Below are 15,589 nucleotides of genomic sequence, written 5' to 3' on the forward strand. Positions count from 1 at the left end.
ATCTATCTTATTTAAATGTCTAAGAATAAAAGAGGTGTTGCTGTTTGAAGCTTCCAGAAATGCTAACTTCAATTCTCCCTCTTTTTTCTTTTTTCCAGTTAAGTGTTCGAGGAAAAAATAAAAAAGAAAAGCTTGAGGATTTCTTTAAAAACATGGTTAAATCAGCGGATGGAGTCATTGTTTCAGGAGTAAAGGTGAAATTTATCAGCGCTAGTTGGAAGTACATACTTTTGTTTTTGTTTCACTGTGTGGCCCTGGTTGGCCCAGAACTCACAGAGAGGCACCCGCCTGTGCGTCTCAAATTCTAGGACTAAAGATGTGTGCTCCACACCTGGCTGCCTGGTGTGTTTTACAGCCGGTCAGACTGTGAAACAGCTGGGCAGAGGAGAGGGCTGAGGGGCAGTGTCTGTAGGGTGGCCTTCAACTGAGGGTGGGCTGCCTCTGAGCGCTTGCTCTTGCTTGTAAATGTTGGGGCAGATCTCGGGATTGACTTTAGTCAGATCTCAGCTGAGGTTTTGGTAGTGTCTTCAGGTAAAGGCATGATCTTGGGTAAAACTGTTTTTCCATCTTCAAAATTAAGTAATATCACTTGGTTCACAGGATTGTAGGAAAGATGGAATAAGATAATATGAAAATATTTTAATAGATACGAAGTAGTAACTTTTTTCCTTGATTTATTTTAAATGGTATGAGAATTTACCTTTTTTCAGTAAACTTTATAATATCAGCAAATATTAAGAAAGGCGAGTAACTAGTGCTCCTGTTTCATTGTTACTACCTGCTCTCACACCTGCAGGAAGGCTTGTGTGCAGTCTGACTTAGACTCTGAGCTGTGTTGACAGTCCAGGAGCCGTGTGCTCTCCAGTAACAACTCAGTCTTCCTTTCCCATAGTTAACACTTTCTTAGCTAGTAAATGTAAGCCACTGTTAGTTCTGATTTTCATCAACGGACATTTTTAGCATGTGTAATTTTGATTACAGTCTGCATTAGATATATATGTTCCCAATTTTTATGGTTAAAAAACAGACACAATTTGGATGATGGTTAAATACACTTTTTTAGTGCAGATTCTGCTGCTCAGAATCCATGCTGTAAATTCTAAATTATGTCAGTAATACTTCCTTTTTTGTGTGTGGTTTTACAAGACAGGGTTTCTCTGTAGCTTCGGAGCCTGTCCTAGAACTAGCTCTTGTAGACCTCACAGAGATCCGCCTGCCTCTGCCTCCTGAGTGCTGGGATTAAAGGCATGCACCAACATCGCCTGGCTGTCAGTAACATTTTTAAAGAACAGTTCCTAGAAAGCACTATTAGCGAATTTTTAAAAATTTAAAATGTATTTCTAGCTTAATTTCAAGAGATTGAGGGTTGGAGAAATGGTTCGTTCAGAGGTTAAGACCACTGACGGCTCTTCCAGAGGACCTAAGTTTGATCCCCAGTATTCATGTGGTCAGTTCCAGGGAATCAAATGCCCTTCTTCTGTCCTATGGGCTCTAGGTACTCAGGTAGTATGTAGACATACATGCAAGCAAAAACACTAATACATATAAAATAAAAATAAATGTTTAAAATAAAAAAAGATTGAAATGGTGTTTAATTATATCATTGCTCCCAAATGGCTCATTTGGCTGAGTTCATCTAAGCAGTTAGTTAGGCCAGGTGGCCCCTGTAATGCATAATACACCAGGAAAAGTGGGTTTTTCATTACCAGAATGTTTCTTCCTTTTCTTCAGAAGCCATTTGCTCTCTCCTGGCAATGTCTGTAGCAGCAGAGCACAGGCAGTGCCTGTTTCAGGACAAGCACACAGGACGCTCGAGCCTTCAGCTGTCTGTTAGTCTTCCTGTGTGGATGAGATCGGTGGAAGGCCTGGGTGCTAGAGATGGCTGCACTCTTTCCTGATGAGGTTTCTGTAATGATGACAAGGCATCCTGTTCCATTAGAGCATGTGTGTGTGTAAAGCTAGCTCTTTCCTCATCCTGCAGGACGTAGACGACTTCTTTGAGCATGAACGAACATTCCTTTTAGAATATCATAACCGAGTTAAGGATGCATCTGCCAAATCTGACAGGATGACAAGATCTCACAAAAGTAAGACTCTGTGGTAAAACTTTTTTTTAAAGATTTGTTTGTTTTGTTGAACATGGTGGCACACGTCTTTAATCCCAGCGCTCTGAAGACAGGGCAGGCAGATCCTCAGAGTTCGAGGCCAGCCTGGTCGACAGAGTGAGTTCCAGGACAGCCAGAGCTTTATAGAGATACCCTGTCTTGAAGAAGCAAACAAATGAAAGGATTTGTTTATGTGTATTTGTGTGTGTGCCTCAGCATCTGTGTGTGCACCACGGAGACCAGAAAGATGGCATCAGATCCTCTGGAGCTGGAGTTACAGGTGGTTGTGAGCCACCATGTGGGTGCTGGGAACCAAACCCAGGTCCTCTACAAGAACAACAGATGCTCTTATCCACCTAGTAAAGTTCCTCAGTTAACCACTGAGTGAGTAGCCATCCTCATACACACACACACACACACACACGTTTTAGTGGAGATAATTGTAAAGCAGACATGTTACAGTTTTTGTTTTGTCTTTTCAAAACAGGGTTTCTCTGCATAATAGTCCTGGCTGTCCTAGAACTCGCTTTGTATAAAAACCAGGCTGACCTTGAACTCACGGAGATCCACTTGCCTCTGCTTCCCAAGTGCTGGGATTAAAGATGTGCCACCACCGACTGGCATTTCTTACAGTTTTTAAAAATCTGAATTTGGAATAGTGGTTCTTAAATTGTGGCCTGTGACACTCAGCAAACTCATACTTTGTGGATGCTAAGCTAACATACACCCAGTTGAGCTACAATCCTGGCCCCCAACACATGCTTTGATTCAGTCTGGTCTTGAACTTGTAAGCCTCCTACCTCAGCTGCCCCCAAGACCCTTTTATGATGTGTCTTCTGGTTTTGTTGGTATATACTTATAATTCCATTTCAAGAGAGATAGGATAGCTCAGTGGGTAAAGAAAGATGTTTGTTGTACAAGCATGATGACTTCAGTTCGGTCCTAGAATTCACATAAGGAAAGAAGAGAATTGACTCCACAAAGATGCCCTCTGGCCTGCACACTTGTGCTATAGCATGCCTGTGCCCATACTCAGACACACACACACCACAAACATTCAAATAATAGTAAAGTTTATAAGTTTTTTTTAATATATTTATTTATTATGTATACAATATTCTGTCTGTATGCCTGCAGGCCAGAAGAGGGCACCAGACCTCATTACAGATGGTTGTGAGCCACCATGTGGTTGCTGGGAATTGAACTCAGGACCTTTGGAAGAGCAGGCAATGCTCTTAACCTCTGAGCCATCTCTCCAGCCCCAAGTTTATAAGTTTTTAAAGAGAAACTTTGTTTTGGAAAAAAAGAAAAACCAAAAGAGAGACAGACAGATACTGGTGAAAATATTGCTACTATATTTCCAGACAAGTATCTTAGAGTGTATATGGTAACTACTTTGTACTGTGTTCTAATATAGATATATTTATAGTGCAGATACTTCATAATATTTAATAACTCATTTAATCCACATAAATTATGATGTATTATTCATTTCTACAACAGGCTGCTAGGACAAGTGACATACCCAAGGTTTTAAGGATTACTGCACATTGCACTCTGTTCCTTTCATTCTGAACTGAAAGAAGTACTTACTGTAGTCCTCCCTCAGTAAGTGAGCTGCCTGTGGGTAAATCCTGAGACTTTGCCCAGTAGCATCTGAGTAAAGGGGTGTTGTGTGGTGTTTTACTCTTTTGACTCTTTGGGGGCCCCCGCTACCCAGTTCCCAAATGAATCACATACGGAGTCTTATTCTTAGTTATAAACATTTGGCCTTATTTTGGCTTGTTTCTTGACTGCTTTAGAGTATCCTATCTACCTTTTACCTCTGTGCTTTCCCATTCTCTTACTTCTGTAAATCTTAGTGGTGGATTGCTGTGTAGCTGGATAACTGGCCCCTAATGTCCTCCTCCTTCCTGGCTACTTCATCAAACCCCTTCTGTTTTCTCCTTACATATGTTCTCTCTGCCTGCCAGCCTTCCTGTCCTTGCTCCTGCCTCGCTATTGACCGGTCAGATCTTTATTAGACCATCAGATGTTCGAGACAGGCAAAGAATCACAGCTTCACAGAGTTAAACAAATGCAACATAAATGAAAGTCCCACAACTTAAATAACATTCTCAACAGAGGGGCTGTCGTTTGTGTCCCTATGTATAGCAAGTCTGTTCAGCATTCCCACCTGTCGGACCTCAGTGCCCTACAGCTTTGCCAGTATCTGTGACCAGATTCTTGTAGCAGTTTCTTGGTTGTCACTGTGCCTTTTCTGCCTTTCCGCTTTTAGACTGTGGGTAGCAGATTTTGGGGTGGGGAGAGGTAAGGAGCTCTAAAATCCTTTTTAGGTTGATTTTGCCACCTTATGACTTAAATATTTAGTGATATCTATTCCAGAAACCCAAACTCTTTTGGTTTGCAAGACCTTGACTTCCAAAATATTTCCAGTTTTTCTGTCTTCACTTCATCCACCCGCCTTTGTCTCTCACGGCACTGAGTCCCACCTGCTCTGAGTGTGCTGTTCCCCTTGTGCCTGTGAGCTTTCCAGACACCTGTGTGCCCGCTCTTAACCTGGTAAAGGTCTGTTCCTCCTGGTCACTTCAGTTCGTTCTTTGTTTCCGGAGTCGTCTCCCTTAGGCAGCATTACACCCTTCTAAAGCAGTTCTTACATGTCTGATTTATCCGTCACACCGCATTACAGCTGCTTGTATTATTTTCTTTACTAAGGTATCTTATATTACTTTTGCAGATAGATAATCAATAAGTATTTTTAAATCAACAAGTTAATATATTACTAAAACTTGATTTTTAATTCTTAAAACTTTCTCCATAGGTGCTGCTGATGATTACAATAGAATTGGGTCTTCATTATATGCTTTAGGAACTCAGGACTCTACAGATATATGCAAGTAAGGACTATAGTTAAAACATGAATATAAGTAAAGCAGAGGAAGAAGGAAATGGTGCTGTAATTTACGTACATATTTTAGGATATTTTTATTGACCCATTTGTGATAAACTGGGTTTTTTATTATAATAAATGGTTGATTTCTTTTTTGCCTTCTCATTCTCTAGTTATTATTCTAAAATAATTCAACACTTCAGGCTGGGCATGGTAGTACACGCCTTTAATCCCAGCAGCTAGGAAGCAAAGGCAGGCAGATAGATGTGAGTTTGAGGCTAGCCTGATCTACTTAATTAGTTCTAGTTCAGCCATGGCTACATAGTGAAACCTTGCCTATAAATAAATATTGAACATTTCACAGATTTGTTATATATTTCATTGGAAGTCAAATTAAACTTTTTTTCAATTAGTCTACCACTGAGCCAATTGCTCCCTCAAGCTGCCCCTACCCCCCACTTTGTCACAAGGTCAAACAGGCTACAAACTTGCTATGTAGCCAAGAATGAAGGAGGTCTCTGGATTCTCCTGCCCCTGCCACCTGAATGTTGGCTGCTGGAATTTACAGGCACACATCCCCATCCCTAACATTCCAGTTGACTATTAAGCAACAACAAAAATTTCTATTTATTTTGTGTGTGTGTGTGTATGCACGGGATGTATATCAGAGCAGATCATGTAATTTAGGCTAAAATTAGTCTGGTATACATGACACTTAGGGCAGATGTGATATACTTCTCATCCCAGGGCCTGGGAGGCTAAGGCAGAACAGTTTCGAGTTTAGGCCAGCCTAGACTACATAGTAAGACCCTGTCTCATAAAAACAAAAGAGAAGGAAGAAAATTAATCTTGGAATTGGAGAAATGGCTCAGTTTGGTTCCAGCACAACCACCTGTATTTCGAGTTCCAGGAGATCCAACACCCTCTCCTGCACATACATGGCATACTCCACAGCATACCCATGTATAAATTTAAAATTTTATATGTGTGCCGGCAGGTGGTGGCGCACGCCTTTAATCCCAGCACTCGGGAAGCAGAGGCAGATGGATCTCTGTGAGTTCGAAGCCAGCCTGGTCTACAAGAACCAGGACAGGCTCCAAAGCTAGAGAAACCCTGCCTCAAAAAAGAAAAAAAAAAAATCAGGAGTATGTATGTATGTATTCTTTGTATACTCTATATATCTACATACATATTTTTCTTTTCATTTGTATGTATGTGTGTCTGTGTGAATGTATGAAATGGATAGTGCCCTTGAAGGCCAAATAATATGTCTAGGGCTGGAGTTACAGGTTATTGTGAGTTGCCTGACATGGGTGCTGTAAACAGAACTCAGGTCCTCTGGAACAGTAGCAAGGCTCTTAACTGCTGAGCCATCTGCTCCAGGCCCCTTCCACTCCACCCTCTTTTTATTGAGATGAATCTTTCTGTGTAACTCTTGCTGGCCTTCAAGTCACAGAGAACTAACTGCCTGCTTCTGCCCCCTGAGTGCTGGGATCAAAGGTGTGAGCCTACTGGCTCAGCCTGGAGTGTTTTAAAACTGATAGGAGACTTGCCACTCTGTGTATCTGAATGTGAATTCTGAGGTAGCAATTGGTTATTCATTTTTGTTTTCAGAACAAATTTGCTATATCTGGAAATGTTTAAACTGGGACTGTAGCTTGGTGGTAGAACCCTTAGCTAGCACGCATGAGACCCTGGGCTCAATTTTAATGACCAGCAGTATTATCAGACTAGCCTAAGAACTGTTCCATCTTAAGTGTTTTCCTTTAACTGCTCTTTAAAAAAAAAATAACATTAAACTCTGTGTGTATGCCTGTATCTCACTATATCTCTGGTTAATTGTCTTTGTAGATCAGGCTGGAATGGAACTCACAGAGATCCACCTGCCTCTGTCTCCTGAGTGTTGGGATTAAAGGTGTGCGTCCAGGCCTGGCTATTTATTTATTTGGCATGGGGCGCACGTGTAACCGTGTGAGTGTAGCGATCAGAGAACAGCTTGTGGGAGTCTGTTCTCTCCTGACACCATATGGATTCTAGGGAATCAAAATAGTAATATTCTGGGGACTTTAAATAAGCGGTTTCAACCTTGACGTCTTTGGTTAACAAGATCATTGGGTGCCTTCTGTGATGAAACAGGAATGTCCTTCATTAATATGGTTTGGGGTTATTGTTATTATTAAGGTGGAAAATGCATCAGATGCTGCTTCTGATGACAGTATTTTTCCCTTGCAGGTTTTTCCTCAAAGTTTCAGAACTGTTTGATAAAACCAGAGTAAGTGTGAGCTCGAGGACTGCTGCACAGAGGTGTGCTTGTGTTAGCAGGGTTGTATTGTTCCCTGAAACAGTGCCGCACACACGCCTCGTGACACAGATAAAATGACATGTCACACCAGTATCCTAGCAGTCAGAAAGCTGAAGCAGGAGGATTCTGATTTCAAGACTGAACCTACATAGTATGACCTATCCCCCCCCCCTTTTTTTTTTTTTTAATTAGAACCAGTGAGGTGGCTCAGGGGTTAAAGGCCTTTGCTGTCATGACCTGAGTTTGATCCTTAGAACCTACATGGTAGAAGAAGAGAACCAACTTCTAAAGGCTGACCTCTGACCTTTAGCATTAGCACTGTGGCACAATTAGTACCACATTTTGCTCCCACTAGAATGAACGAGAACATTCAGTTTGCTCACACTTGGTGTATTTTGTTTTGTTTTTAATTTTTTTAGAAGTTTATCACTTATTGATATATTTTTTAAGTGCATTGGTGTTTGCCGTGGGTGTGGGGTCCCCACTGGAATTACAGACAGTTGTGAGCTGCCATGTGGATGCTGGGAATTGATCCTAGGTCCTCTGAAAGAGCAGACAGCGCTCTTAACCTCTGAGCCATCTTTCCAGCTCCAACTTGTGTTTTTTTTTAACCTGTGTTTTAGCTACTCAGTGAGCATGTCTTTAAGAAAAAACAAACAAGAGGCAGGCGGATCTCTGTGAGTTCGAGACCAGCCTGGTATACAAGAGCTAGTTCCAGGACAGGCTCCAAAACCACAGAGAAACCCTGTCTCGAAAAACCAAAAAAAAAGAAAAAGAAAAAACAAACAGCCAGGCCATGGTGGCACACTCCTTTAATCCTAGCATTTGGCAGACAGAAGCAGGCTGATCTCTTGAGTTCGAGGCCAGCCTGGTCTATAGAGTGAGTTCCCGGACTTACTGCATAGCTACTGGGAAACCCTGTCTTAAAAATCCGAAAAGAAAAAACAAACAATTTTAATTATTTATTTTTGAGTCAGGGTCTAGCTCAAGATAGCCTTGAACTTTTTTTTTTAAAGATTTATTTATTTATTATGTATACAACATTCCTTCCATGTATGTTTGTATGTCAGAAGAGGGCACCAGATCTCATTATAGGTGCCTGTGAGCCACCACCATGTGGTTGCTGGGAATTGAACTCAGGACCTCTGGAAGAGCAGCCAGTGCTCTTAACCTCTGAGCCATCTCTCCAGCCCCAGCCTTGAACTCTTTATTGCCAAATTTTCCACCTCTTAAATTCTGGCTTGTAAGTGTGTACCACTATACGTGACCTAGTATGGATTTAGAGAAAAGAATATAGAACAGTAGAAAAGTTACGTAAATATCACCAAGTTTCCCTGAAAATGAACATTTTTTCTGTAGGTTACAACTTTTTCTTCCTAATGTTCAAGTTCATCTGTGTTGTGTCCTTGTATGCATCTCAGTTCTTTTTTTTTTAATATTTATTTATTTATTATGTATACAATATTCTGTCTTGTGTATGCCAGAAGAGGGCACCAGACCCCATTACAGATGGTTGTGAGCCACCATGTGGTTGCTGGGAATTGAACTCAGGACCTTTGGAAGAGCAGGCAATGCTCTTAACCACTGAGCCATCTCTCCAGCCCCTCAGTTCTTTTTTTAAGGATAACTTTTTTTTAATATGTATAGCTAATACTAAAATGAAAAGGAAAAAAAGAAGAAAGGAAAAGCCAGGCAGTGGTGGCTCACCTCTAACTCCAGCACTTGGAAGACAGAGGTAGACAAATCTCTTAAGTTTGAGACCAGCCTAGTCTACAAAGTAAGTTCCATGATAGACAGGGCTGCAGCGAATTCCCTGACCAGCAGGAAGGAACAGCCACCAGATGAGGATTCTTCCCAAATCACGCTTTATTGGAGCCTCTTGGTTATAGGGAGAGCAGAGAGCAAGGGGCCCGGAGCTCTGAGCTGTAGCTGCTTATATAGGGAGTCTGCCTAGCAACCTTTGATACTTCAACTGCTTTTCTGGAGACCCCCCCCCCCCCCCCAAAGAAAACAAACCTCCTTGTCAATTACAGACAACAAGGAAGTTCCCCTGCCGGTCAGGGAGTGTGGGCAGCTAGATCACAACAACTCACCCTGTTTTCTGGTGGAAGAACTGCAACCTTAATATGGAGTTATTTATCAAGTGAGGCCGGGGCCAAATGCCATCTTGTAATGGCAGCCATTCAAATCGGCTCCCAGCACAGGGCTATACAGAGAAACCCTGATTGTCTTTCTTAATGTAACCAAATACAGATTTCTCCACTGATTTTTAAGTAAGTGTCTTACTTCTGTGGTCTGACAAGTCAGGAAACACATTTAGTTTCTTATCGAATTTAACTAATTGGCTGGAGCCATGGCTCAGCAGTTAAGAGTACTTACTACCTGCTCTTCCAAAGGTTCAGAGGTCAAGTCCCAGCAACTACGTGGTAGCTCACAACCATCTGTAATGAGATCTGGTGCCCTCTTCTGGGATATGTGTGCAGGCATACACGAAGGCAGAACACTGTATAATAAATAAATTCAAACAAATAAACAAAAAACATCTCTCAGGTCAAATGTGGTGGCACACATTTAATCCTATCGCTCAGGAATCAGCAAGTTGAGTGTATAGTGAACACTGTCTCAAAAAGAGAACTGGGAGGGGCTGGTGAAGGTGGCTCAGTATCTAGAGGCTTTCCAAGATTCCTGAGACCCATGCAAAGTTGAAAGCAGGAAGCAAACTCACAAATGTTGCTCTCTGACCTCTGTATGTCATCGCATGTGCATCCACACACACTTAATAATGCACTCACTAAAATATACATTAATAATATTTAAACATAAACACCCCCTCCAAATTCCCTCCAAATTATCTAAGCCACATGTGGTGGAACATGCCTGTAATCTAAGCACTTGAAGGTTGGAGCAGGAGAATCATGAGTTCTAGGCTCTCCTGGCTATATAGTGAGACATTTTCTCAAAAACATTACCCTTTATCCTCTTTTTTTGTTTTGTTGTTTTTTTGGGTTTTGTTTTGTTCTTTGAGGCAGGATTTCAGGCTGGCTTTGAATTCAGAGATCTGCCTGCCTCTACCTCCCGAGTGCTGGGATTAAAGGCATGCGCCACCACAACCTGGCAGAGTTCTCTTCCCTTCCATCTCCTCGAATTCCTTCGTCTGTTGGTGAGCACCTGTCAGTTGCCATTCCAGTATGTTAAGGAAGCCAAGTTTCCAAGTGTAGATATTTTTCATAAATTCATGATTTTTCTGTTCATTTCCTTTTGGAATTTTGAAAGATGCCCAGATAAAGCACAGCAGGATCTATAGTTCCTCAACATCTCTATGCATTAAAAATATTTTTTATTTAGAGCAGAGTGTAGCATGATTTAATGCCATTTCCCCTTTTTAGAAAATAGAGGCCCGGGTGTCTGCTGACGAGGACCTCAAGCTGTCTGACCTGCTGAAGTACTACTTACGGGAGTCTCAAGCAGCTAAGGTAACTGGTTCGTTTGCAGAGGTTATTGGATGTAAGGTTATGAGAGTGGATTCTGGGATTAGTAGATTTTCAAGATGTGTGTGGTGCTGTGTGCCGGCTGAGATCCCAGGGAGGAGAAATAAGGTGGCCTAGCTTGGGTTGCGCTGTGAGACCTTGTCTCAAAAAGAAATGGTACAGGGAATTCCTTTTTTCAGAGCCAGGCTCGGTGTAAGGAGACAAGTGGATCTCTGTGAGTTCGAGGCCAGTCTGGTCTTTAGGGTGCATTCCAGGACAGCTAAGGCTACACAGGCAAACCCTGTCTTAGGAAAGAGAAAGAAAGAAAGAAAGAAAGAAAGAAGGAAGGAAGGAAGGAAGGAAGGAAGGAAGGAAGGAAGGAAGGAAGGGTACCACCACCGTGCTGGTATGAGCCTGGTTCTTGCGTTTGTTCTACAACTTATCTCTGGCCTAGTTATTCACTTCTGGAGGCTTTATTATAAAATGTGGTTGGAATAAATATCTTTTCAGCGCATATACTAAAACTGAAATAGTCAGATTAGCGTGACCCCTATATAAGGACGAGAGACCCTGGTTCATGCCCCAGAACAGTTAAAGTTCCTGCTGGTTTCATCTGACTGCAATGTTCTGTTTTGCAGGACCTCCTCTACAGAAGGTCGAGGTCACTGGTGGACTACGAAAATGCCAATAAAGCACTGGACAAGGCAAGAGCAAAAAACAAAGATGTCCTACAGGCGGAAACGTCCCAACAGTTGTGCTGTCAGAAGTTTGAAAAAATATCTGAATCTGCAAAACAAGGTACTGTTGATGCGCATTTCGTGCAAGCCACACATTGTGATGGTGTCATGCTGATTCTTGTGTTTCTGTTCACAGAACTGATAGATTTTAAGACAAGAAGAGTTGCTGCATTCAGAAAAAATTTAGTGGAGCTTGCAGAACTAGAACTAAAGCATGCAAAGGTATTGTTAAATATTTAATCATTTAAATTTTCAACTGAGTCAGTTATAAAATAGATGCTCATCCTTAGATCAATCTCCTACGGGAGATTGACACAACTGTCCTTGGTTTCTGTGTGTGTGTGTGTGTGTGTGTGAGAGAGAGAGAGAGAGAGAGAGAGAGAGAGAGAGAGAGAGAGAGAGACCGACCTATAGAGGTCAGAGGACACCTTTGGGATTTTGCTTCTCCCCTTGTATAAATTTGCAGATTGAACTTGGGGCTTCTGCTCATGCAGTAAGTGCTCTTACATGATTGGCCCTCACACTGGCCTTTTTTTTGGGGGGTTGTTATTTGAGTACTGGACTGTGTGTGGGGTTCTGTGTGTGCTTCCCAGCACTCTGTCACTCCTGACAGAATGGGAATTAGGTTGGTTGTTTGCTGTTGCTGAGGCAGCTTCTCCCTCTTCACACTGGGCTAAACTCATTAAGATGAGGCTGACCTTGAACTCAGTGACCTTCCTGCTTCATCCTCTTGGGAGGTTGTTCTGTGACCTCCACAGGTATTCAAGACACAAATACCCATGCATAAATACACAGAATAATGAAAAAAAAAAACACTACCTGTAGCACGGAAGAAGAAGAGACAGGGTCACAAGTTCAAGGCCAGCTGATAACCGAGGATCTGGGGGGCTGACACAGCTGTTAAGATCACTTGCTGCCCTTCCAGGACTGGAGTTTGGTTCTCAGTACCTATATGAGATAGCTCATGATCATCTTAACTCCTCATCCAAAAGATAGGACAACCTTTTTGGGTATAAATACACACTTGGGTGTGCGTGGTGTACACTGCCCTCCAACATACACACATATAAAAACATCTTTTTGTTTGTTTAAGGGTTTTTTTTTTTTTTTTTTTTTTTTTTTGTGGAGGTGGTGGTTTATGGTTTGTTTTTGGCTTTTTGAGCCTGGGTTTCTTTGTGTGGCCTTGGCTGTCCTGGAACTAGTTCTTGTAGACCAGGCCAGCCTTGAACTCACAGAGATCTGCTTGCCTCTGCCTCCCAAGTGCTGAACTAAAGGTGTGCACCACCACCACCCGGCTTTGAAAGATTTCTTAGTTGGTGTTCTATTGCTATGAAGAGATCCGTGACCACAGCAGCACTTGTAAAGGAAAACATGTAATTGGGGCTGGTATATAGAGATTTTTTTTTTTTAATTTATTTATTTAGTATACAATGTGTGTATGTCTGCAGGCCAGAAGAGGGCACCAGACCTCATTCCAGATGGTTGTGAGCCACCATGTGGTTGCTGGGAATTGAACTCAGGACCTTTGGAAGAGCAGGCAATGCTCTTAACCACTGAGCCATCTCTCCAGCCCCCTATAGAGATTTCTTTAGTCCGTTGTCATCAAAAGCATAACCCATGGCTTTGGGCAGTCAGACGTGGTGCCGGAGAGGCAGCCAAGAGTTCTGTATCTGCATCTGAGGCAGCAGAGAGAGCCATTGGGCCTGGGCATTTGAAACTCCTAATGCCACTCCCTATTCAAATATGAGTCCATGGGAGTCATTCTTCAGACCACTGCAGTTAGGTGTGGGGGAGTTGTGGCAGGGTCTCTATGCAGTTCTGGCTAAGCCCCTCCCCCCCCTTTTTTTTTAATTCAGATTATGTAAACCATTAATACTAGTCTAAGTAGAAATTTATTTGGTGAAAAAGCTGGTATTCTGTGTCTTTAAACTGTCATAGAGTGTTTCTAGCTGGACGATGATGGCACACACCTTTAATCCCAGAACTAGGAAGGCAGAGGCAGGCGGATCTCTGTGAGTTCGAGACCAGCCTGGTCTACAAGAGCGAGTTCCAGGAACAATTCCAAAACTACTCAGAGAAACCTTGTCTGGAACAACAAACAAGAAAAGTATTTCTAGAATTCTGACACCAGAATACAGTTTCATTTTTCTTTCTTGTTTGCTCAGAGGTGCCTCTGATGGCAGCGGGTAAACCTGTGGTGCCCAGACATACGTGCAGGCAGAACACCCATTCATATCACAACTATAAAAAGTATTTATGACGACTCTTTCAAGTTATTGGGACTAAAGAAATTGATGGTTAATTTCATTTCCTCCCTTCTAGGGCAACCTCCAGTTGCTGCAGAACTGCCTTGCAGTTTTAAATGGAGATACATAGGCCACACTCTGCCTTCTGCTGAAAAGGGCTGCCTTCAAATCTCCTTTGATTTCTTGATGACTCTGGCATCTAAGCTCACTGGGAACAACAGGAACAGCTGGCGAGGTGCATCAACTCTTCTTCTGAGAGACAGTGGAGCAGCAGGGCTCACTGGCCTCAGGGCAGTGGCCTGTCACCCCGCACTTGACCTTCCAAGAAGCCCAAAGTTTAACTCTCTTTTTTCTTTAAGTAGCCTGTCTTCACTGTGTTTGTGTCCTCCTTACCTTGGAATCACTTGTCCAGTTTTAACATTCTCAAGAGTCCCTTGATCACACAAGATAAAGGTTGCCTTCTGTTTTTTTTTTTTTTTTTTTTTTAAGCACCTTGTGCCCTGAGTTCTTTCATGTATCTATGTAAAACATTTAATGAGACTTACTTTGAATTAATGAACGTAGACGTTTTGGGTCAGTTTCTGTGAGCTTTATAAGTATGATCTCTGAAGAAAAGCAGATGCGCTAGTATGTTTGCCTTAAATTTGTGGACTAAACCAATATTGTGAAATGCCCAGCGATACCAGTGGCGTTTTAACTCTGTGCTTCTTGTATCGCTCTGGAATTTGGGGTAGCGATAATAAATCTACTCCAGTGTTATGCTTTACAGTGCAGGGTTTTTGTTTTCCTCACCTGATTTCTTTTGAAATGGCCAATTGAACCACGTTCACCGAATGCTTTACCATAGGGCGACCTGGTCTTCTGGGTGCACTAAACAGAAGGGGCAGCTGGACAGAGGCAGACAATTGGCATTTCCTAAATGCAGGAGCATCATAGTTCACTGGCTCCCATCCCTAGCTCAGCAGTTGGCTGGGAGACATCTGTCAACCAAACCCCTCCATGGCAGCCTATCCTGGCACGGAGGGAAAGCATTCTGCTAGCAGAAAGAGCTCTTGAGTATGGGGAGGGAAGTGGATTCCCTGGGACGAAAGTATGCAGCTGGGATGCCGAGGGCCAGTGGACCCGTGTCAGGCGTGCCCGGTCTTTTCCATGGGGGCAGACGTGAGCCTCGTTCCCAGCCTAAAGTTAGGGCGAATGGACTTCCTGTCTTTTTCCAAGTCCTCCCCTATTTGGGAAGCCACGAGGATTTGAGCTGGTCACCCGTGGAACAGATTCCTAGTTTGTTTACAATTTTCCAAGCCGTCCCGAAGGTTGCAGGTCCCCTCGCAGGCAGTTGCCCTGACCCCCACCCACCCAACCAGCCTTTCTCGGTGCATGTTCTCTCGCCTCGCCTCCTCGTGCGCTGGTGCGCTGGTCCGTGTCCTCTCCCTCTCTGACTGAGACTTCCCTGTCCTGTTCAGCGTCGGTTTCCTGTTGTTGGCCGAGAGATCCTTTCCATCCTTCCTGTTTGTGACCTTTCAATGGTAGAAATACACCCAGGCGATGGCCGCCATGGGTGAGTGCAGGCCCAGGAGCCCCTGCTTCTGGACTTGGTCCGGCCCTCCCTCCCCAGCTGCCCAGTCCGGTTTGACTTCTGCCTCCGTTCTCTGCTATAAAGGACATGTTGACCTACCTCACAGGGGTGTTGTGAGGGTTAATAAATGATGGTTCCATGCTTTGGAAACGTGAAGGTGCTGTGTAAATAGAGGGGCGGCAGAGGGCTGTGTTGCTTATTGTGTTTTATCAAAGTGGTCTCTTTGAGGGGAGAGAAGTAGAGTGCACGCCTTCCTCTGGTGTGGTTTT

The 15,589-nt window shown here is 43.0% G+C and overlaps 1 protein-coding gene across 1 annotated transcript in view; it reads left to right on the forward strand.

Annotated features, from left to right (window-relative positions):
• The window catches only part of Snx6 (sorting nexin 6), a 37,324-nt gene extending 22,806 nt beyond the window's left edge, over nt 1-14,518 (forward strand). Inside the window, exons 7-14 of the mRNA XM_050138845.1 lie at nt 99-194; nt 1,982-2,087; nt 4,927-5,002; nt 7,228-7,267; nt 10,684-10,770; nt 11,403-11,562; nt 11,638-11,723; nt 13,824-14,518. Of these exons, the coding sequence (XP_049994802.1) occupies nt 99-194; nt 1,982-2,087; nt 4,927-5,002; nt 7,228-7,267; nt 10,684-10,770; nt 11,403-11,562; nt 11,638-11,723; nt 13,824-13,877 (705 nt within the window). The 3' untranslated portion in view covers nt 13,878-14,518. The remainder of the gene's footprint in view (nt 1-98; nt 195-1,981; nt 2,088-4,926; nt 5,003-7,227; nt 7,268-10,683; nt 10,771-11,402; nt 11,563-11,637; nt 11,724-13,823) is intronic.
• The last annotated feature ends 1,071 nt before the right edge of the window (nt 14,519-15,589 follow it).

Source organism: Alexandromys fortis, unplaced genomic scaffold, assembly GCF_014885135.2.
Source record: "Alexandromys fortis isolate MF-2015 unplaced genomic scaffold, M_Fortis_MF-2015_v1.1 scaffold_35, whole genome shotgun sequence".
NCBI classification, from domain to species: domain Eukaryota; kingdom Metazoa; phylum Chordata; class Mammalia; order Rodentia; family Cricetidae; genus Alexandromys; species Alexandromys fortis.